This window comes from Periplaneta americana, chromosome 10 (genome assembly GCF_040183065.1).
Source record: "Periplaneta americana isolate PAMFEO1 chromosome 10, P.americana_PAMFEO1_priV1, whole genome shotgun sequence".
Classification (NCBI taxonomy): Eukaryota; Metazoa; Arthropoda; class Insecta; order Blattodea; family Blattidae; genus Periplaneta; species Periplaneta americana.
Window position 1 is genome coordinate 153,445,412 of NC_091126.1, and position 25,710 is coordinate 153,471,121.

Here is a 25,710-nt window from a genome sequence, read left to right on the forward strand (position 1 = left end):
CGGGATAAAAAAAGGATCTAAGACATACCTCAGTAATCTATGTGGCCTCCCTTGTTCCTAATAACAGCTCTGAGACGTTTTGGCATAGATTCCACTAATTTCCCACAAATATTCTTCATTTCTTCATCGCGAAACCATACACCAATGAGGGCAGAAATCATCTTCTCCTTTGTAGAACAATCCATTTTTTGCATTCTTCTTTTGCAAATTGACCAAATTTCTCAATGGGGTTGATGTCGGGTGAGTTGCCTGGCCAGGGGAGTACCTGAATATTCTTCTTGTTGAAGAATTCTGTAGTTTTTCGAGATGTATGGCATGGTGCTAGGTCTTGTTGGAACACACCTCTGCCATCCGGAAATGATTTTTGCAGCTGGGGTACGATTCTGGTTTCCAATAAGTGAATATATTTGTCAGAATTCATCATTCCCTTGATAGGTATTAATACTTCAGGCCCTTCATGTGTAAAACAACCCCAAAACATTACTTTAGGGGGTATTTGGATGCTTGTTGGAGATGAGCTGCTGTTACTTTTTTTGGATCCTTTCCGTACATAAGAAACACGGTAGCCGTGGACCTTGAAATGAGACTCATCAGAAAAAAGTATATTCTTCCAGTCATTCACTGTCCAGTGTTGATGTAATTTTGCCCACATTAAGCGTTTTTTGCACATAACAGGGGTTAGCAGTTGCTTCTTAATAGGCTTACGAGCCCTTTGTCCAGCTTCCAAAAGCCTATGCCGCACTGTTGTGACGTGAATATTCGCCCCAGTGGTAGCCATTAACTCGCGGGTTAAGTCGACAGCAGTTAGTCTAGGATTTAATTTACTTTTGCTGACAATTAAACGATCATCTGCAGGTGAAGTCTTCCTTTTCCGGCCACAGTTTCCTTTTTTCTGGAGGGGTGTGATGGATCCAGTCTCCCTGTATCGTTTTATGATCGAATTAACAGTAGCCAAACCGATGTGACATTCTGCAGCAATTTGCCTCTGTGTCATAGAAGAATGCTCTGCTAATGTTATAATTTTAGACCGTTTTCGTGGAGTTATATCCATTTGTGAAGATGACAGAATGTACACAGGATTGCAGTATTAAGTCTTCAACACAACTGAAATGCTTATAAGCACAAAACGACAGGCAAAATGTCGCATATTATAAAAAAAATAATGACAAACCTTCAACAATGGAATTACACGTATTACAGATGTCAATTAAAGCGGTATGAGCAGCTGTGAGACCAACAATGACAGAAAATGTAAAAATATGTCTTGTTCGGATTAATTTACACGCTACTGTATTTTCATGTTAAAATATCTTCATTCTTAAAGAATTTTAAGAGTACAGGAGAAAAACAATCAGTCACAGTTCTCATAAGGGTGATGTCATCAACTAATTCAGTACAGTAGAATCCCCCTTATCTGACACCAAAGGGACCAGGTAGTTCCAGATACGAGATTTTGCCGGATAATTGAATAAATATTGGTATACAAGACAAATTGTGGTAACTTTCGAGGAATATCACTTTTGTTGACATCGTACAAAATTTTGTCCAATATTCTTTTGAGAAGATATAACTCCATATGTAGATGAAATTATTGAGGATCATCAGTATGGTTTTAGGCGTAATAGATCGACTATTGATCAGATTTTTTGTATTCGACAGATATTGGAGAAAAAATGGGAGTATAAGGGTACAGTACAACAGTTATTTATAGATTTCAAAAAGGCATATGACTCGGTTAGGAGAGAAGTATTATATGATATTCTTATTGAATTTGGTATTCCCAAGAAACTAGTTCGATTAATTAAAATGTGTCTCAATGAAACTTACAGCAGAGTCCGTATAGGCCAGTTTCTATCTGATACTTTCCCAATTCACTTCAGGCTAATGCAAGGAGATGCACTATTACCTTTACTTTTTAACTTTGCTCTAGAATATGCCATTAGGAAAGTTCAGGATAACAGACAGGGTTCGGAATTGAATGGGTTACATCAGCTTCTTGTCTATGCTGATGACGTGAATATGTTAAGAGAAAATCCACAATGATTAGGGAAAACACGGAAATTTTACTTGAAGCAAGTAAAGCGATAGGTTTGGAAGTAAATCCTGAAAAGACAAAGTATGACGCATTTAAATTGTGACAAATTAAAATTATTGTTGCATTATATAAAACAACTTAAAATAAAAGAAAGAAATGTGATTACCGAATTTACAGGGTGTCCAGCGCACACTTTGAACACCCGCAGTATATGCCCCTGTTACAAACTCCTTCTAAATACATGGACTCTCTCCTTAGTAACTACTAAGATTACACTCTAAGTATACTAATCCTCCATAGGTAATAATACAAAAAAATTTGGCAGAAAAATAAAAGCAGGAGTTATACATCTTTTTGTATATATTTCTGGTATTGGTGGTTTGTGATATACAAAACTGAAGTTCTGATATTTGAGATTTGAGTAGATAGTTACTGGTAATACTTTTTTTTTCAGCCCATCAGGATCAAATGCCAACAATGTGGCTCCAACAACATCCCAGTTTTTGCAGAGACGCGAGGATATTCGACTAACTCGTCTGATGCTCTCTATCTTTTGCTGCTTTCTTCTCTGTTTCTTGCCGCTGATGCTTGTCAATGTTGCAGATGATGAAGTAAGAATAATACCCTAACTTATTTCCAAATAATTACATACCAGTACAGTAAGTGTTGTAAATCGAGTGCAGCATACTTTTAAACAAACAATTTTGCAAAGCAATGTCAAAAGACTTAAGTCAAAAGACAAAGTAACAGCATTTGTGGAGGTGTATCAAATCCTACAATTTGGAATTCCTTGTTAGAGGTCTTTCCTTCTCCACTCTGTCCTAGAGTAGTGATCGACAGAATTTTTGTCATCACACTTCTCTAGCTGAAGAGGTGAATTGAAGCCGAAACAGAGAAAACGCAAAACAATAAATAGAGTTTACTTACTTACTTACTTACTGGCTTTTAAGGAACCCGGAGGTTCATTGCCGCCCTCACATAAGCCCGCCATTGGTCCCTATCCTGAGCAAGATTCATCCAGTCTCTACCATCATATCCCACCTCCCTCAAATCCATTTTAATATTATCTTCCCATCTACGTCTCGGCCTCCCCAAAGGTCTTTTTCCCTCCGGCCTCCCAACTAACACTCTATATGCATTTCTGGATTCGCCCATACGTGCTACATGTCCTGCCCATCTCAAACGTCAAATGTTCCTAATTATGTCAGGTGAAGAATACAATGCTTGCAGCTCTGCGTTGTGTAACTTTCTCCATTCTCCTGTAACTTCATCCCTCTTAGCCACAAATATTTTCCTCTGCAATGGCCTTATTCACAGCAAAAATCCTACCAATCCTGACTTATGGAATAGTAATAACCTGGACGCACCTCTCCAAAAAGGCCCTAGAAATCATAGAAGCAACAAAGGCGAGATTCCTAAAGAAAACTCTAGGCCTATCTATACACACACCATCGCGCCTAGTATACGAGCTTGCAAGGGAAACCTTTCTCATTAGGATCTACGTTCGCAACTGCTACTTCCATCAACAGAAAAATCAGAAGAAGTTCTACACAATCGACTGAGAAAGAGAGACGAGATCTGAGAAGACTTCTACTCCACAGATGCCATGGTCGATCGCAGCTGGACAAGACCAAACCAGGAATTATGCAGCGCCCTAACAAGACTGTCGGTACATGGTTTCCACCACAAGCTGTGTATCAAACAAGGATACCACGAGCCAGCGGACAATTGTGTGTGCAACCTATGCGGGAAACAATGTGAACAGTACCACTTCTCGATTTGCACCAAAAGAACACGATTCCTGACAGAGTATAGCAGGGAACAGTAGATAACCACCACATCAATGCACATTAGTGCGCTTTCATTTATTTATTATTCTCAAACACCCTTAACCTCTGTTCTTCTCTCAAAGTGAGAGTCCAAGTTTCACAACCATACAGAACAACCGGTAATATAACTGTTTTATAAATTCTAACTTTCAAATAGAGTTTACACTCTTGAAAATACAAGTTTGTATTTTCACGGGTCTTTCCCAAAGGTTTGATCCTTTGATTGCATTTGGTATTATTCTTTGCAGTCTTTGGATCTTCCAAAGGTTTTGACCTGTGATACACAAAATGGGATGCTTTGACCCAGTTTGCAAATCTCCTGTTTCGAACTATTTGGTTCTCATCAGCACGATGAAGAAGTCGTGGAAAGGTAATCTTGTCAGAAATATTGCAAAAGCAAAGTAAAAGCAATTGACAATTTTGCTGAGTAGGTGATACTATTTCAAAGCATTTGCAAAGCAATGTCAAAAGACTTAAGTCAAAAGACAAAGCAACAGCATTTGTGGAGGTGTATCAAATTCTCAAACCTTTGGAAAAGACCCGTGAAAACACAAACTTGTATTTTCAAGAGTGTAGACCCTATTGTTTTGCGTTTTCTCTGTTTCTGCTTCATTTCGCCTCTTCAGCTAGAGAAGTGTGATGACAAAAATTCTGTCGGTCACTACTCTAGGACAGAGTGGAGAAGGAAAGCCCTCTAACGAGAATTCCAAATTGTAGAATTTCAAGCAATTTTGTGCACATGCAATGAAAATGAAAAAATAAATAATTAAATAAACTTAAGGGTGCTGAGACATGGCCTGAATTGCGAGCAGAAGAGGAAGAAAGGTCTCACTGTACATGAAGAAGTCCATGGCATTTCTCAAGAGGGATCCTGTCGGCGAATTGACATGCTTGCCATTCCACCAGGCCTTACATCTGCCTACATTATCGACCTAACAGTCAGGTTCGAGGCACAGGAACAACAGCCCACTGAAGTCCACGCAGAAAAATGCAGAATTTATGAGCCTACAGTTCCATTCTATTTAGAGAAATATCACCTCACCTCTATTGAAGTAGTTGGGCTAATGATTGGCGCTAGGGGCACAATACCTCGCCTCTTTGTCAGTTTCTTCAAGAAGTTCCAGTTGAACAACGACTTCATTCGTGATGTTTCCCTTGCTGCTATCAGAGGATCACTTGCCATTTTAGAGTACCACCTGTACTTTGTTTCCTAAAAAGGAAGAACTTATGTTTGAACGTCTAATCTGTTTGGTTACTATGTTTAGGCCTTTTATATGTATGCTATTATCTTTCATGGCCTTAATTTCCATTTTTTTGTTCGTTCTCTATATTTCTCTTTCGTGGTCTATTTTGTTTTCACTCTGTGTGTTAGTTACGCTTCGTCCAATGAGGCAGTCCCATTATTGGGAAAGGGAAAGAGTGCCTTTCATATTATTATCAATGGAAGTATTTTACAGATCAGAAAAACTTTGCACACCAATAGTTCATTTAGCTCGTATGTTGGAAAGATTCCTCATGCACGGTATGATAATGATATAAAGTAGAGTTGTCTAAAGTAATTTCATGGTTCTGTAAATGTTTATTTATATACAACTTGTTCTTAACCCTTCTCCGGGCAACCTACTTTTGTAACGTTAATGGGCAAGGAGGGTCCGTCGGACCCACATGCCATTTTAATACATTGGCAGAAGAAAATCATTTTATTGTACACGATATTAATCTTCTTTAATAATAATATTATTATAATGACCAAAATATCCATGATAATATACATAAATCATATAATTGTAGTAGGTTTTTCATGCAATGAAAGAAACATGTTTAGTGTATGATCTACAATTTTTTTTACTTTCGTCGTAAAACTCACACACATTTACACAAATTTTAAATTTTCTCATTTCTAGCACACCATACAAGCTGCTCCATGGAATGTCATAATTAGTGTAATTTGCTTTGAGGTGTCCTGCAGTTACTAGTAGACCGAAAAATGGCCACAATTCAGTGTCGTTGCAACACTTCCATGGGTGTGCAACATTTCTTTCTAAACACAGCCGCTCAGCCTCTTGATTATTATCTATGTCACTTATAACTGAATCAGTATAAAAATTGAAGGCATCAATAGATTTCCCAGGTGAAAGAGTGACTTTATTTATTGACCCTTTGATAATATTGTGAGCCCTAGCTCGGCCTGTCGGAAAAGGCTGAGAGTTCCACATGGTGCCATCTTTACCAAAGAAATTAGCAGTTTGAACAAATGCTTCCCCCCATATCCTAGTTCTAGACGGTCGACACTAACCACTTGTGGATCACATTGGTGATAACTGCTTTTCTCATTGATAGATAGATCCTCATCATGAGGGGTTTCAGGATCATATGGTGGCTCTAAATGATGATTACTAACTTCTGATGCTTCACTCTGATGATCAGATTTGCTATTATCGGCGTTATCTTCTGGATCATCTTTTCTTAGGTCAGGTTCTCTAAACAAATCCTGACTGGATTCTTCACACAAGTACTTGCGCTGAGTCTGTCAGAATATTTGACCTAATTACAACTCTTCAGTATAACAGCATAACTAAGATGCATTCAAATATACTGTAACATCTAAAGACCGTATCTTTGTTTCTTTGATTTTCTTCTGCTTTTCCATAATAATTACTCCCATATAAAAATAAAGTAAAGGTGAGAGATTGTCACTCTTTCTATTATTAACTACACCGTATTATGGCTAGCAAAACTTCACACTAACTTATTTATATATATTTTAATGCATAATTGGTCCATTTTTTTTTAATGTCATTGTTGTTGAGCTTCGGAATTAATTTTTCCAACATTCCATTGCCGTCAGATTATCACTGAATGGTTTCAAGGAGTGAAACCTCGTTACGAAGTGAGAAAAACCAATAAAATATACTATGGTCCAATAGACCCTGCATGCCCGGTTAACACTTTAAAGAAGTAAAAGTGTTCTAGAACATTTGTGCAAAATACTACAATATTTTCCTTCTCGCTAACTATAAAAAACACAGAAATAAACAAAGTCATGAAATTTCAAATAGGTAGAAATTATAGTTTTAATTTTATTCACAAAAATAGTAGTGCCAGGGCCCGACAGACCCTGGTTGCCCGGAGAAGGGTTAATCTGGTACTGCAATATATTTATTTTGTTGTATTATGAATAGTATCAGTACTGGTTAATGAAAATTAATAAAGCGCATATAATTAATAATAAAATTCAAAGTACAAAAAAGAGTTATATTGATGATATGACGTAAGGTAGATAGAATAAAATTGTGTAGGCCATTATTTAGGGAACAAAATATTACCTCTCACCTATGTTTTATTGTAAAAATAGTTTTATAAGTAAAAGGATGCGACTCACAGAGGAGGATGATTGTGGAGCATGGTACAATGATGATAATGGTGAGAAGAAAAGGGAGTATCCCGAGAAAAAACACCTCGCGCCTACTTCGTCCACCACAAATACTTTCGTGACTCAGATGGGACTCGAACCCAGGTTTCCAAGGTAGAAGGCAGGGAGGCTAACCACTCCGCCTTGCATAGCTATAATAAACGCCAGAGAAATTATTCTCGTGTTCAGTTATATAGAACAGAAATACTTGAGAATGGTGTAGGCTAATTCATATTGTGATTAATTTATATCATACAGCAAACTACCTTATACTTTGCACACTTCCAATCGGTAATGAGTTTTGGAATAATAATCTGGGGAAATTTCACAGATAGTAACAGTATATTCCTACTACAAAAAAGAGTAATTAGAGTAATTGTGGGTGCCAAATCTAGGGAATTGTGTGGGGCCATTTTCAAAAAACTTTAAATAATGGCTATTGTTTGTCAGTATATTTTTTCACTAATAATCTTCCTCGTATGTTATCTTGAAAACTTTGTAACTAATTCAACAGTTCATAGCATAAATACGCGTCAAAAAATGACTTTCATACTCCATTGGCGTGTCTATCATGTTATCAAAGAGGAGTACGTTATATGGCAGTAAAAATTTTAGTAGCCTCCTTATGGATATAAAAAAATCAAACTCAAAACATAAGATTATTTAGGGCTAAATTAAAGAAGTACCTAATTTCTCACGCCTTTCTTTTCTGTAGGTGAATTCATGACATTCAATAACGCTTCATGAATATTTCTGTGTTGTATTAAACATTGATACTAAAACTTCGTTTGTACTAGTAAAGTATACCATATTGTACAACCCTTCTATATATATTTCAACTAGACTGTGACTATAATTAAGACTTTATAGTACTATTAAGATTTTTTTGTGGTGGCCGGGTAGCTCAGTTGGTAGAGCAGCTGGCTATGGACTGGAATGTCCGGGGTTTGATCCCGAGTGGTGACGAGATTTTTTCTCATTGCCAAACTTTCAGAACGGCTCCGAGGTTCACTCACCCTCCTATAAAATTGAGTACCGGGTCTTTCTCGGGGGTAAAAGGTGGTCAGAGCGTGGTGCCGACCACACCACCTCATTCTAGTGCCGAGGTCATGGAAAGCATGGAGCTCTACCTCCATGCCCCCCCAACTGCCTTCATGGCATGTGACGGCGATACCTTTACCTTTACCTTTTATTAAGTTTTTTTTTTTTTTTTTTTTCGTTTGACATGTTCCATATTCTAGCAGTGAAGTGATGTAAGAATACCATGGAATATAAATAAATACAATACCTAGCAATATTGGAAAAATAGATAACCTAAAATATTTTTAAAGAAAAGTAAAAGTAGTAAAATCGTTTCTACTATGACTTAAAGTAAGAGAGGCAAAACCTGTCCTTTGACCGTATAATTTACCGTGGCTGTATGGAGGAGAATGATAGGTTTTAATCCGAGATGAACTTCTGTGTCAGTAGATTCGTATATATTAACCATCATGAAACAAATTCTCTTTCTGATAGCTCATTCTTTCACCTCTCACATAGCTCAAATGCCAGGTCTTGCCTCTTCATCTATAACTTTTGTTAATGAATATTTAGACTATGTTCAATATGATCATAGTAATTAAATCAATAAGTTAGGCCTACTTACTATGTTTTCATTTTATTTGTTCTACTGTATGTTTTAATTTTACTATATTAGGAGTAATCATTGTATAATTGTTAAGGAAGCATGTTGTGAATTTAAAGACTATACTAGAATATAAATAATTCCATTGCTATGAAAAAGATTTTGCTGTGAACAATGACGGAAACCGGAGGTTTAGTAATACTGTAGCCTTCTGTGAAAATGATTATGAAGCTTATATTATAAATCCATCTATGAAAATATTGAGCTGGAACATTGTAAATTAGTTCATAATGAAAAACTGGCTATACCGGTACATTAAAATTGTGAAAATTGCTACAATACTAAATTTTCTCATCAATGTGGCGAGGAAGTTCAGAAGTTCTTTTTCTTGGTTCAGAAGGGACAGTCACTGACCCTGTTTTCTAGTTTTTCAAAGAATTTGGTTTAGATGAAGAAGAGTTGGAACAACTGGATAATACCCACGGCAGACTAATATCGATAGTCGACCCTAGTCGCTGGCCACTAGTCACCGGGCCGTACCGAGCCGTATCAAACAAAATATAATCGAAATGGTGGTAGTCAAATTCGCGACTATATTCTTAAATAATTCACTCCATTAGTCAAGTTCAAGGTTTTATGTAGTACAACGGCGGTTTTTTGAATGCATTAAAAGAAAATGAAGATGTAATAAGATCATAAACTAGGTTATCACAAGGAAATTAACAGGAAAAAAGGTGTGTTTCACGGAATACCATTAAAATGACGGAAAGTAAATTTCCGGTTAATGTTCGCCAAAGCGTAAAGTACGTAATTATGACGGCGTTGCTGTTTTATTTCTGGCCTAAAGAAAAATACCTAGCCTTTTACGAAAAAAAAATTTAGGGACCATGACATTATTCACCGCTTTCATTATAGACCTATTATTTTTTTATCAATATTACGAATCAAAAACTGTCATATTATATAATTATATAATTTTAACTACTACATGGACGAATGAAATCAAGCTAACCTAACCAAAGCTAACCTAACCTAACCTAACCTAACCAAAGCTAGCCTAACCTAACCAAAGCTAATCTAACCTAACCTAAGCTAATCTAACCTAACATGCAAGGCCTGTAACCGGAGCAAGAAGGGATCTCAATCATTTAATCTGCAATGTACACGCAAAAATAAATTCAAGTAAGGATCACGTCCCGAGCCTCTCCTCTAAGGCACTCGTCATAATTTACTCGCAATATTTACGCAAATACACATTGTCGCTAACAGTGGCGCTATCTCTCAATAATGTTCAGAACGAAGGAGGTAGACAGCGAGAGAAAAAAATTTCTCCCGCCAACTACGCCACACACCAATGTCATGTTCTTATGTTGGTGACATTGTGTATTTACTTAAATTTGGTGATAAACGTAACGGCACGGTTCAAAGCGACCGTGCTAATTCTCCAGTATAGCGGAAGAGTTAATTTATATTTGTAAAAACATTTTAATTGATTATGTAAAGATCATAAATTTTTCATATTATACAGGGTGTTTCAAAAATACGGGGCATAATTTCAGGTATGTATTTCCCACATGTAGACAATCAAAATAGTTCATTACAACATGTGTCCGGAAATGCTTCATTTCCGAGTTATGGCCTTCATAACATTGAAATTCATCGGAACGTTTTTCTTTCCGCAGGTCGTTGTCATTACAGAAGATGTTCAAAATGTCCACCTCCTGCTTGAATACAGACCTCACATCGATGCCTCATTGACCTGCGAACACGATCCCAAACTCCAGGAGTATTGCGTATGTTCTCAGAACATGCCACAATTCGATTCTGAAGGGATTCCAAATCAGGCACTGGAGATGAATAAACCAATGATTTTAAATGGCCCCACAAATAGAAATCGAGAGGGTTCAGATCAGGTGAGCGTGGAGGCCAAGCAATTGGGCCACCTCTACCTATCCATCGATCAGGAAACCTTTGATCCAAGTACCGGCGAGCCGTACGACTCAAGTGTGCAGGAGCGCCATCATGCAAGAAGTGAATGTGTTAATGATTGATCAGTGGAGTGTCTTCTAAAACATGAGGTATGGTGTTTTCCAGGAAGTTTGTGTATGCCTGCCCCATAAGTCTGTTTAGAAGTACATGGGGTCCAACTAATCGATCACCATTGATACCGGCCCACATGTTGAGGGAGAACCGCACCTGGTGATGAGATGGAACAGTTGCACGTGGGTTTTCATACGCCCATACATGCTGATTGTGGAAATTTGTTATGCCATCTCGTGTGAACTGTGCTTCATCTGTAAATAATACTAAGGCAGGAAAGTTCGGATTTACACCACACTGCTGCAAGAATCACTGACAGAACCTAACTCGTGAGTGCAGGGTAATCTGCTGGTGACAGGGCCTGCACACGTTGCAAATGATAAGGATACAATTGATACTCTTCCAACAGTCTCCAGACATTCGTATGAGGAACATTGACTTGCAACTCTGCTACCCTTCGTGTGCTGATAGGAGTCATGTTCACAGCCTCCAGAATCTCCTCCTGTACTTCTGGAGTTGTAGATCTTGGTCGTCCCCTTCCCAAACCAGGAGAGTTAAATTTTCCATACTCGCACAGACGGTAATGGAGACGTACAAATGTCTTCCGATCTGGACATTGTCGCTGTGGATACCTCTCCTGGTACAAACGACGAGCCAGCGCAGCATTGCCGTCCGCCTTACCGTACATGAAGTGTATCTCTGCCAGCTCTTGATTTGAATACATGTCGCACAGTCTAACGCCTACACAACACTGAATGTAACCTTCACCTCGGAATGAACTGTCAGAGTGCCCTCTTAATGTCTCCTTTGACGGCAATGACCTGCGGAAAGAAAAACGTTCTGGTGAATTTCAATGTTGTGAAGGCTATAACTCAGAAATAAAGCATTTCCAGACATATGTTGTAATGAACTATTTTGATTGTCTACATGTGGGAAATACATACTTGAAATTATGCCCCGTATTTTTTAAACACCCTGTATATGGGCAATGAAACTGCACTGTCATTTAATTCTGAAATAATACGATACCAGTAGCTTTACAAATAACCTGAATTTATTCAATGTTGAATCTTTCGTACACTACTTTTAACACTTGAATGTAAATAATTGATTAAATGGCGATCTTACTCGTGTTAATTATGTAAGCATGTGCGGCTTACAGCTGTTGCGGTGCTACTTGACACCATCCTCAGCACCCACACAACAGGCAGCGAAGTTGAGATGATGCCGAGACACAGAAGGCTCTGAGGATTGTGTCAAGTAGCACCGAAACACTGTAAGCCGCACATGCTTACATAATTAACACGAGTAAGATCACCATTTAATCAATTACTTAATTTATTCTTTAATGAAAATTGTTTGTTAAATTTGAAATAATTGATGGTATACAGTCCATATATTGCATCTCCAAAATGAAGCAGATACACTTATTGTAAGTAAATAAGTTGGTTTCTTCTCTTTTTTAGTATTTTGTAATGGATTTATTTACTGAAGTGTCCAATATCATTGTTATGATGTGAAGGAGAAAATAAATTTAAATAAAATGAAAGAAATACCAGCAAAGTTTATAGACAATACATATTATCTCAATGTAATCTGTGTTGTACTGATCATACTAATTGTACTTTAGTTCTGAGATTATATTCATATTATGTATTAATTTTTTTTAAGTTAATATTTGTATAATACTGTAGAATGCATTTTCCTGCTTGTGATTATGTATTCATTCTCTTTTTTTTATTATTATTATTTTTAAGTAAATACTGATTGTGTATATGTATTCAATCTCTTTTTTTACTTTATTATTTTTATTATTATTTTTAAGTTAATATTTGCAAACCGGTACTGTATGTATTTTTCTGTATGTGATTTGATCCTGGTTGAGTGGAAGAGAAGGCCTGATGGCCTTAACTCTGCCAGGGAAAATAAAACTATTATTATTATTATTATTATTATTATTTTTATTATTATTATTATTTTATTATTATTATTATTATTATTATTATTATTATTATTATTATTATTATTATTATTATTATTATACCAGTTTTTATATTGAATTGAAATAGATATATTCATTGTAAGTACCAGTAGGATATATGCTACTCTATTACTTAAAAAGAAACTGCAATTACAATGTGAAATTTCTGACATTAACGAAAATTCCCGACAACAATGGAAACTACGTAAAACACTTTAAGTTAGTACATATTTATATGAAATTTGTCCACTTACATTACTGTAGAACCAATAAAATAGGATGTACGACAGATATTTCATTGCAGAATTTAGTGTTGTTTTGTTATCAGTCCAGTGGAAATCTCTGAGTGTGATGTCAATAGTGTGATCATTTTTATACTGGTAATTTAATAATTTCGAAACATTTGTTTCAGATCCGTTATCCTGTAGTTCACGTGTTGGCGTCAGTCTTGGCATGGGCATCCAGCGTGGTGAATCCTTTTATATATGCGGGCAGTAACCGCCAATACCGTGCAGCATACAGAAGACTCTTGTGCTGCACAGGAGCACGTGGACAAGGCGAAACAGGTCATCGGACTGGGGCTGCAACTGGGGGAGGTAGTCTCACCCATTCCCACTCAGGCTCAGGAAAGACCTTCATAACAGATATGTTCCAGTACAATGCAGCCACAGACAAAGTTAAAGTCGTGAAAGGCAATGGCACAGAGTGAAACTTTTACTTTGGCTTTTGAAGACTGGATATTTGGTCCATACTAGAGCTCTTTGGCTTCTTATGGTCCAGGCAACGCTATTGTTCATTGGCTGGTCAGTGGGTTAGAGGTTATTGGCAGTTGTTGCTGTCTTAAGTAATTGAGTTCGTTTGTAAACTTGAATGACTACATAAAACTCTAATATAAAAATGGACAGTTCGCCATTTTGAAAAATATTACACCTGGTAAGTTAAGGCCCTCTGATATGTCATCTAGTCAATTGTTTTCTACGACTAAATTCGCAAAGTAACTGCAATACTTTGGGATTTAGCATCAGGATTCTTATTAACTGCACTGCCATTACTGGTCAAAAAGTCGTCCATTAGATGTCTCGACATTTATTAAAAAATTAATGTTATTATAGTTGACTACTGGTACGTATTTCAGATCCAAGCAATAAACATTCGATCCAGTGACCAATCAGTGAACATTCTTGTTGTGAAGGATCTGTTTATCTGGGATATTAAGTCTTCGAAATTGTCTTTTATAAGATCATATAGGACAATGGACTAGAAGGCTAAGTAAAATGTGTTCAAATATTATATTAAGAACTGTATTTGAGATAAGAGAAACAACTAATGGATAAATAATGCATGAGTTAACGTTTAAAACGGACATACTTTCAATTAATTAGGATTCTGAAGAACTTATTTCCTCTATTATCAATTAAATTGTTCCAAGAGTGATATAAAAGTTGAGTACAATAAGATTATTAAAATAATAATTTGTAATTAAAGAGGAGATAGGTTAACTTGATTTGGATGTGTGTCCAGTATTCTGGTAATACAGAGCGAATAGGGTGTTCTCTTTCAGGATGACTAAAGAATTCAGAGATCAGACGTACTCAAGAGAAACAAAACAAATGAGCGTGCAAGGGAGAAGGAGAATGTAATAGGTGACCAACAACACCCAAGTGAGTGTACTGCATTAATTTGATGGACAGTTGGCATCTTACTGAGATAATAATATTACGGCTAAAAAATTTGTACGAGCTTTCTCAATGTAAGTAGAGACAGAAATTCAATAATGTACTGTCAGGGATGGTGAACCTATAATATGACTTGAAGTTTTTTTTTTAAACAATTCATCTTTATTAATGTTTTCTCATTGTTGGATGATCACCCATATTGTTCATAACTGAATTATTTTGCACGTGGTGCATTAGCTCTATAAAAGTAAATATGAAGAAATAATTTATTTAGAGCTATGGAGTAATTTCGAAATTTATTACAAAATTTATATGTTAATTTTATTGCACTATACAGATAATTAGGGACCGGATTTTTATGTAATTACATATTATATTCCTTTCCACCTAACCGTATATAAATAACAAATCTTTGCGAATTTGTAATTACAGTTAATATATTAAAATTTGATACATATTTTTACATATTTGCCCCACATTACATATTATGGCTTGGTATTACATAAATCTACATATTTAGGGGTTTTATTCATTTTTACTTCTCTAAAAGGAAAAAAAAAAATTCTGCTGGGGAAGTTTACAATTTGAAATACACAGATTTAAAAAGGCTCTTTACCTACGCAAGAAAGTACATATTTCGGGACGAAACATAAATTCTTATTTCCAGGAAGTAAAAGAGGCACTCAACCCATACCACCCACTATAAATATGAGTGAACAAAAGGCAACTTTTTTCATACAACTACCCTATATTGTATAAATCCCTCAGAAAGTAGCGTTGCCTTCATGTGGTGAAGTGGGATGAGGACGACATGATTTGTCTCCAACTATAATTGTTCTGCACACGTCTTAACAAGCCGTTACCATGCAATTTGCAACCTTACCCATCCTCTTCCTAACCCTTCCAGAGAAAACACGTGTCAAGTCTGACATGAGGTGTAATAAAGTAGCCAACTTTTGAAAAGAAGCTGGAGTAAAGGAATAAACTGGAAAGATGTTCAAAGATTAAAATATATAGCTTTTCAGGTTATTGCTTGACCTCTTTACTTTAAATTTAGTAGACCTATTCGGAAATGGGATTTTCCGAGCAATTATGAAGTATGGTTCTCGGCTGGAATAATCCTACCCTTCTGAATGAGACAGGAATGTCACTTTTCAAACAATTGTTTGTAAATGCCTATAGTTAGGGATTTTAGTAGATACTTGCCGTACTGTTGTGTCATTGATTTCACTCAGTTCTCTAGTTTTAGTAATTACAATATAAAGTGCAAGTGAGTTTATCTGCTGCTTTTAACTAACTAAATTGGCACCTGTTTCTTCAACCCTAAAGACAAAAATAAAATCATAGATTGCGATGGATGAAGCTTTCACTACAGATGGAAAAATAGTAATGTGTCAAGTGTGCGGTAAAAAAATTTGGGTGCTCTATGAAATCACAACTGGAGAGTCTTACCTATTCTATATCTGCCAGATATTGATATTAAATATTTTCATGATTTTACATATTTTTGTACATATTCAGCTTATTTTTATTACATAAATATGTACATATTTCACACCTTGATATTAGGCCTACATAAAAATCCGGTCCCTACTGATAATATGTCTAAATTACTCGTATATAGGCTACCGGTATATATTGCGTGAACTACCAGCATTGAAGATATACCACACAAATTTGAAATGGTTCTCCATTCCTGATTTAATGTTTGTGTGTGTGTCCTTTTTTTTTTCTCGTTTTAAAATATCCTCCATTTTCAGGGAGGAGTATTAGTTACCAGGCGTTTATCCCATATTTCGATGTTGGTATTAAAAATTGTTTCATGGGATATCTTTTACACAGTTCAATAACAAATTCTTTCTTCAGTACCTACTACCGCATATGAAGAACAGTATGTTATTGAATATGTGTGAGAGACAAAGTATTGTTGCATGTTATGTAATTTTGTACTACATACTAAGTGGGAGTGCAAATAATAACGTCTTACACACTGCATTTACAAATCTGTATAATATTTATGATTAAAATCTTAAATCGTGTTAACATATCATAAGTTTAATTGTGTAAACGCTATGGAAATGTTAAATTATATTTTTATATGTGATATAAATACATCTAGTAACATAATGGAAATCTTTTTATTGCATACAAAAACAAAAAATACAATTTCATTTTTACTTCTACATACAGTAGTCTATTTTGCCAACAAAAGTTAAGACTACTGGTGCTCTACCTAAATTTCAATACAAATCAAGCCACCGGTGTGGCTCAGTCGGTTAAGGCGCTTGCCTGCCGGTCTGAAGTTGCATTCGGGCGCGGGTTCGATCCCCGCTTGGGCTGATTACCTGGTTGGGTTTTCTCCGAGTTTTTCCCCCAACCGTAATGTGAATGCAAGGTAATCTGTGGCGAATCCTCGGCCTCACATCACCAAATACCATCTCGCTATCACCAATCTCGACGCTAAATAACCTAGTAGTTGATACAGCGTCGTTAAATAACCAACTAAAAAATAAAATATAAAAAAAATATAAATCAACTTCATATATTTTTCAATTTATATTAGCAAATTTCATAAGTAATATATTAGAGACTATTTGGTAGAATTAATTAATTGGTTTCAGTATCGTTAATTTTCTTCTGTGTTAGTCCCATGTCCCCCATTATGACGCATGTTTTCAGGGTAATCATTTTTATCTTTATTGGAGAGTTTCTGAAATCAATCTGTTTATGAAGGGGGAGAGTCTGGTGCAAATATTACTTTCACAACAGCATTGAACCCAAAGATGTAGCTTTAATTATCAGCAGAAAGAATTTCTTTCCATTTCCAGCATTAATTTTAACGATTTTTAATATTATATTTCTTTTCGCACAAACTCAAATATGAAATGATATAACATATCTTCATCCTCAATGGTTTTGATATCCTCTCAATTTCTATGGTGTGCGGCATATACAACTTACTGGCATTATAACCATAGTGGGGACAATGTAAAATTCCTTTATAAAATGAAAAGTTACACATCTTGATTACATAACTTTTAACACTGTATCACTTCGGAATATGTATTATATGACCTTCTTGTGTTAAATTCTATCGTACCTGGTTTACATGTTTCAAAGTATACAGAAAACCCACAACAACACACATACACAACACATCCAACCACCCAACACAACACAAACATTCCGAACAATGGTACACAGACTACTCAACATACCAATGAACCAACAGGATTACAACGAAGAGCTAAACACAATCAAATACATAGCACAAGAAAACGGATACCGGTACAACCCTAACATAATAGACAACATTATACGTAAGACAAAACATAATCACAAAAAACATAAGAATACAACACAAACACAAGAACACAAAAAATATATCACACTAACATACGAAAACAAAAACACACACAAAATTGCAACCTCATTCAAGAAATTAAATTACAACATCGCATACAGAACAAATAACACTCTACAAAAACATCTCAACAACAAACAAAAAAATACAACCACACAGGCGTATACAAACTCAAATGTAACACCTGCAACAACTTCTACATAGGTCAGATAGGCAGATCGTTTCAAACACGTTATAAAGAACACATCACAGCCATAGCAAAATTACAAAACACCTCCACATATGCAGAACACATCACAAATGCTAACCACACCCACAGGGACATCAACACAGACATGGAAATACTACACATCCAACCAAAAAGCCAGAAACTAAATACACTAGAACAATATGAAATATACAGACACACGAAAACACACCCCAACGAAATTCTCAACACACACACTCTTTGACTCTACATTACACCACACGAACACACCCTACCAGGAAACAAAACAAGAGGCGCCAAGACCAACAACGACCAGTTCTGAGGATGACCCATAAAAGGTCGAAACATGTAAACCAGGTACGATAGAATTTAACACAAAGTCATATACCAGTAATACATATTCCGAAAAGTTACATTTGTTCAGATGAAATTCTTACACATTTGAAGGACAAAACTAAATTCAATCATCTATTATAATGATACACTGCTCTCTTATTGGGAATTAAATTAATGGTCCCCCCCCCCCGAAAAAAAAACACTATGAAATGTTTCATAGAGTATAAAATAATTTATATCTCGAAAAGGAAGCCAAAATAAGCAAAATTGTTTTAAACTTTTTGTTTCAAATATCTCAAAGAATAACCCCCTGAAATTAATGACATTACTTACAGTTCGTGTATGTACTACCGAAGAATGACTTCTGGCCCTACACTTAGAACCGGAAACTTTGTTTCGCCAAGTCTTTGAATTGGACTCTGAGGTCGCAGTTTAAACAATAAGAAAATCGACTCTCTGCCTAGCAGTGGCCAATGTCATCTGATCATTAGCTCAATATGAAGTGATAAAGCATTGCTAAGATCCTGTTCTTTCAATTTCATTAACGCCATGCTGTTGTTCAGAATCTCAACGATGCTCTGTGCAAAATCAAACATATTAAGGGCATACTGCAAGAATATTATAAATTAGCGAGAGCTTATATGAATGCTGTAATACAATAAAGGCTTCCACCGTATATAGTCCATACTACAGAACGTCCATATGATAAAATGTCCATAAGGTCAAAATGTCCATATTGTCAAAATGTCCATACGGTGAAAATGTCCATGTACTAAATGTCCATACGACAGAAAGGCCATATGATAAAACGTCCGTTAGGTCAAAATATCCATAGTGTCAAACGTCCATAATGTCCAAATTCAAAGGAAAATTCTGCTTGAATAGAACACAATAAATTTTATTCCATAACTCGTACAAATAAGTTAATAATCATCGGGAACCGGAGCCCCACTTTTAAGATGGTAAGGAATACTTTTAAGGTATATGAGAATTTCTCCATTTTCTTTGTACCTGTTATAGTTTCTCACAATCTGGAGAATTTGTCTTTGATTCGTCAAATACGTTTCATTCCCGGCTCTTTAATTTGTGTATGCCTCACTCTTGCTTGCAATATTTGTGTCCAAATTCCATTTTCTTCGCGCTTTAGGCACTGTATAAATCGCCAAGTGGATGGATGTACTGTACAGCCATCACGCGTTGAAGAAGATTGTGCCAGTCTTCTACTGCGTTGTTTGTGTGCTGCATGCCTTTCAGGCTTGGGAGGTTCATGTTCCTGTATCGCCAATATATTTTTGTCCTATCTGTATTAAAGTCATGATGTTGGTACAGGTATCCACGAAAAGAAAGAAGTGGCTTACCCTTCTGTGATGGCACTAACTGAGGATTTCGTTCCTTCTTTAAAAAATTCAGTTCTGATTAGTTCTGCATTTGAACATTTTTACATAGGTTACTATAACTACCATGAATGATGGATATAGTGTAGATTATAGAGCTATGGACATTATGACTCTGGACATTAGAGTGAAGTGGACATTATACTACTATGGACATTATGACTCTGGACATCAGAGTGAAGTGGACATTATACTACTATGGACATTATGACTCTGGACATCAGAGTGAAGTGGACATTATACTACTATGGACATTATGACTCTGGACATCAGAGTGAAGTGGACATTATGACTCTGGACATCAGAGTGAAGTGGACATTATACTACTATGGACATTATGACTCTGGACATCAGAGTGAAGTGGACATTATACTACTATGGACATTATGACTCTGGACATCAGAGTGAAGTGGACATTATACTACTATGGACATTTTGACTCTGGACGATTTAACATGGACATTTTCAACGTGGACATTATTCCATGGACATTTTGATGTATGGACATTATAATTCTGGACTTTATGTCGGATAACCCAATAAAGCAATACCGACATTCCCATTGTCAGCATTTTTAACAATTTAATTCACACTTACTTGAAAAATGTATTGAAATATCATATCTTGTTAATGTTAAATTAAAATGAACTGGAGCGGACCACATGTATTTCTTACGAAAGTTTCCCAAAATTTACGAACCAGAATGCCATTTCAGTCCACTATGGTCCATTTAGAGACCTAACAGTACTTCCAATACTTCGAACAGTCAGACATTTCAAAATAAACAAAATTGTTTAAATAGATTTCATGAAATAATAGCATCTAAATAGATTTCGAAGTGATTGCAAAAATACATTTTTGTAATCTGCTGCTAAGATGGAGAAATGGATAAAAACTTTAGCTTTATCTGGATGTAAGGCTAGGTTTACTTTTATACAAACATTTTCATACTCTGAAATGTCACTCTGAAACTCTCAAACTGAACGAAATGTGGTGAGATTTCTTTTCATTTTGAAACATTCGATGTGCATGTTATTGTATAGCCCTGGCAGAGTAATAAATCCATTACTATTTATGACATTATGTGTGAATGACATATTGCATAAGTTCCAAGAAATAATAATTGCATTGTAATTTCAAAGAGATTTTATAACGGCACGTAATACATGTGGAGAAGGTATACCATATTATTATCCAATAGACTAACAGTGCACCATTGTCAGACATAACAAGTATTGATACAAGTTTGGCAAGCAAACATCTGAGCTGTAAACTTACAATGACTGTTAAAAGAAACAGTTTGGAAATGTTTCATTTACACAGTCATTAAAATTTTCATTTAGTTAACGCAGTCTTATGATTGCGTAATGAATACGCAAATACTTCTGTACTTGAGATTTAAATGAACAGCTTCACTACTAGTGAAACATCATGAAGGTAAGTGATGCACATTATATTCGTGGCCTTAAGTGTTGCAGCTTGGCTTCTTACTGTTTTAAGAAAACTAATATTAAGTTTATGTTGAGATTTCTCTTAACACTGTGAGAGTCACCAATGTGACTTAGTCGGCTAAGGAGCTTGCCTGCTGATTTGGGGTTGCGCTCGGACGCGGGTTCAATTCCCGCTTGGGCTGATTGCCTGATTGGGTTTTTTCCGAGGTTTTTCCCAACCGTAAGGCGAATGTCGGGTAATCTATGGCGAATCCTCGGCCTCATTTCGCCGGAAACCATCTTAATATCATCAATCACATCGACGCTAAATAATTTAGTAGTTGATACAAAGTCGTTAAATAAAATAATAAAAAACATTTGTGAGACAAGATCTGGCTGTGTGCAAGAAAATAGAAAACACTTCAGATATATTGAACCAAATGTTATCTACATAATAAGTCACATAATGTTATATCATTAAATTACTTGTATTTTCATTTGAACAAAAATCTGCCAGAAATGTAATTTTTTGAAGTAGTAAATAACTTTTTTTTTATAGCATATCAATGAATTGAAGATATTATACCAATGTTGAGGTGAATCACAAACTTTGTACAATACATTAATATTGCATAATGCAATAAATGTGCATATTAGGAATTTACAATACAAAATTATTAGAAAATACGAATGAGTTACTGAAGTTTATTTTGGAATATATTATAATCATTATTACATTCCAAAAGTAGCAAACAGGGATGTCTTTTCAGTTTTTGCTTGGAGTAGGGGCAAGGTTTTTTTAGGGCAAATGTTACAGAGTATATTGCGTGGCGTACTCCCTCCCTATTTCCTATTTTGCATACCGTATATTGGGGTCAACTTGACCACTGGAATTAATTTCATCATAAAAAAATGTAAACTAAATGGCATAATTGCTTTGAGACATATCATTTGTTTGTGATTGACTGTGCAGCTAAATTTTGAAAGTTCATTTAAAATTTTTCGATTTCATTTGCCAGAATTCCATTGCAAGTCAAGTCTAAATATTATCTTTCCCTAAGGTGAAGCCTTGTAGTAAAATTGGTTTTAATTTTAGAAATTTAGAAAGTAATGCTCGTTTTCCTGATCATGAAAAAAGCGGGCCCGGGTTCGAATCCTGGTTGGAATAAGTTACCTAGTTGGGGTCTTTTCTGAGGTTTTTCCTCAACCATTCGAAGCTCAATTGCTGGGTAACTTTCGGCATTGGACCTCAGACTCATTTCGCCTTCATTAGTATCATTTCATTAATCATCTTAATAGTTGCAGGTTAACCCACAAGTCGTCTATCTTGTTGATTGGTTAGAGTTTCAGTTGATATCAACCCGTCCTCTTCAATTAACCAGGAGGACATGGCAGACATGGTTCCAGGATCCGCCTACAGATGGCCTCTGTCTGCGGGAGCTGCACATATCCAGAATAGCTACAGGGGCTTCAATAAGCGGACTGCTATTAGATTGGGGGAGTGTAGCTCCCTCGGATAGATGGCGCCTTGGTGAGTCATGGAATCGATGACGGCATGGCCTTCTGGTTTAGGATGCAGCAGATTCAGGCACATGAATTGCGAACAGGTCTGAGGAGGCTGCAGAATAACATCACAGGCAGGCAGAGGAATGGTCTCCAGTCAGAACTGGATGCTGTGGTTGAATTGGTACAATGGCAACAAGCAGTGAATCATGCGCTTGGAAAGCGATCCTAAATGGACTTCAACAATCATTCCAACATAAGGAGGTTGCACAATGAACATATATCCTAACACTGTAAGCAGTATAGTAATAATATCACGAATTCCGAAATATGTGGGTTTGGTTGCACGTACACTTTACTCCAAGTAATAGTAAAAAAAAAAAAAAAAAAAATCGTACCAGTAGTAAATTTTTGTCTAGGACTATGACTATAGTCTTTGTAAATATTTTATATGGTGTATATATTAACATTTAATCATTATTCAGCAGCTTGAAACAACAGATTTTCTGGTGCATTTCTAATGGGATAAGGTATTGCTGGATGATACACCATTGCCACAAACAATGATTTTTTGAAATAGCTCCAATAAATCTCGTTTTTCATTTCTTGAACGTTTACAAAACTGGAATATTTTAATATTGAAGGTATAGTACGCAAATTTTTTAATAGTAATACTCAATTATTATTAGGGCTATGACTTTGATGACCAATAAATCATGAAAAAATGTCCTAAAAACAATGCATTTATGACTTTAAAATCTTAAAAAAAAATGCCCCTAAAATCCCCTAAAAATTGATCTTACATAATTGGCTTAGTAGGAAAAGAGGTTATGTACTACTTAATATTTAGACTAGTAATTAAATTAAATTTTACATCATTTTTTCTAAGTAGTACACTTTAATTAATTATTTTACTTGATGTAGTTTCCATGTATGATTGTTTACCTCTGCTTCAGCATGTGGATGTGAAGTCAGCAGTCGGCTGGTCGGTCTTGGCCCTTCATGGGCTGTAGCGCCATGAATTTACTTTACTTTTAGTTTCCATGTAGTCTACCACAAGGCCACTCTTATCCGAAATTAGCAGATATAGAGGAGTCTGTATTGAAGGAGTGGTTGGACTGATCCATTACATGGGGTGTACTACGTTAAAATGGCAATATTTGTGTAGACAAACAATTAAAATATTATACAAAATAATGGGCATTAATGGACAAAATATGTACTGTAAAGAAAATATCAAAGGAAATAAACATTATTTTACATTAATAATGGGGATTTATGGCCAAAGTTAAATGAAAATGCCTAAAAAATGACCGAATAAAACGAAAGATGCTCTTATGAGTTCGAACAGGCAAAAAATGCAAAAAAAATGCTCTAACAAATATGTCTCAAAACACTCGGTTTAACACATAACATATAAATACTACAGCAGTATTGTTTCTGGCTTACTAGAAAAAAGATGCAATTTCATCAAAATCCTAGCCCTAATTATTATTATTTTTTATATTAAAGTCGGGGCAGGGAGGCAATTGCCCTATCTTGCCCTCCTCTCCTCTGAATGACACCTCTGATAGAAAAACGTCTGTACAATATTGCTTGTAATATTTCTACATATTCCAGTAAAAATATTTTATGCTCGACCATGCCGAAATGTAGTAATTATACACCTGGTAGTAGCTCTTTAATGCACCTCATTAAAGTACACCTATTCATTATAATTCAGTTGTTCAGCCAATGAGAAATCACCTTTGTACCGTTATAAAACCGCATGTATCGATTATTCTTGGATATGCAATCGAAAGACAATTAGTGAAAAGTCACAGAGGCTGGAAATCCAATACTGTTGCAGAAGGTTATGTTCTGTTACTATAATAATTAGCGTTAATTGTAAATAATATTCAAATAAATTCAATTTGTCATCTCGTTTTTCAATGTCGAATTCAATAATCAAGGTTATAATATTATAATACTATCAAGTTTAACGGGACTACGTCAAGGTCAATGACATTATTGTACCTCGAAAAAAATCAATACTTTCGCGTCTGCGCACATCTCACAATTCACGACCTAGAACAAGGTCACTTCCGATCTTGTCAGTTACAAATAAAATGTATACATCTGAATACCGGTAATTTCAAGTTAGAAATATGGTCGAGCATAAAAAGTCGTATGAAACTCGCCTCTAATGGTAATTAAGAAGCTCGTAAGAAAATTATGAAACTCGCGCTCGTTTCATAAATATCCATATTCGATTCTTAATTACTACCATTATAGGCTCGTTGTATAATGTACTATAAAAATTTCATCTTTTGTATTATTGAAACAACTATTATTTTCACTGATCTGAGATATTGCACTTGGAGTTTTAGACTTCTCATACTTCTCTTCTTCTTTCAGATTGAAGTGTTCTCAAACATAACCTGTTGCACTGCAGAAGTCACCTTCAACACAATCTCAATTTACAACATATTTTCCATACTAATCAATATCTCATAATACCGGTGCCTCCTGTAATAATGTGTATATTAACACATAAAATATAATATCCAAGTAACGAAAAACTCGTCAGTTTAAAAAGGAAATAGTATGGCGGAACTGCAGAAAAATTATTATTAATATTATTTTTCTCTTTTACTGTTGAAGTTTGATACATGAATGCAAGCTAACTGTTCTGGATGCTATGAAGAAAGTCTATTCAACAATGGCTGGAATGTGGTGAACTTTTTAATATTAACAAAAGGTGTGAAGAAATTGGTCATACGCCAGTAATTTCTTAAGAGAAAATAAAGATTTTGAAAGAAACATCAAATATATATTGTAAAATATTTACCGTTTTTCGTCCTGTCACTTGAATATGGATTAAACTTGTTATTTACAA

The 25,710-nt window shown here is 35.6% G+C and overlaps 1 protein-coding gene across 10 annotated transcripts in view; it reads left to right on the plus strand.

Moving 5' to 3' along the window:
• Tre1 (Trapped in endoderm 1) overlaps nucleotides 1-25,710 on the plus strand; it is a 257,148-nt gene extending 231,438 nt beyond the window's left edge. For 2 of the 10 annotated variants that reach the window (XM_069838300.1, XM_069838301.1), the window contains exons 5-6: nucleotides 2,490-2,646; nucleotides 13,334-16,724. In XM_069838300.1, coding sequence (XP_069694401.1) covers nucleotides 2,490-2,646; nucleotides 13,334-13,630 — 454 coding nt within the window. In that variant the 3' untranslated portion in view covers nucleotides 13,631-16,724. Of the gene's footprint in view, nucleotides 1-2,489; nucleotides 2,647-13,333; nucleotides 16,725-22,936; nucleotides 23,126-25,229 lie in introns of those variants that run through there. The other 8 variants (XR_011334584.1, XR_011334582.1, XR_011334583.1 and 5 more) reach the window with 8 other exon arrangements.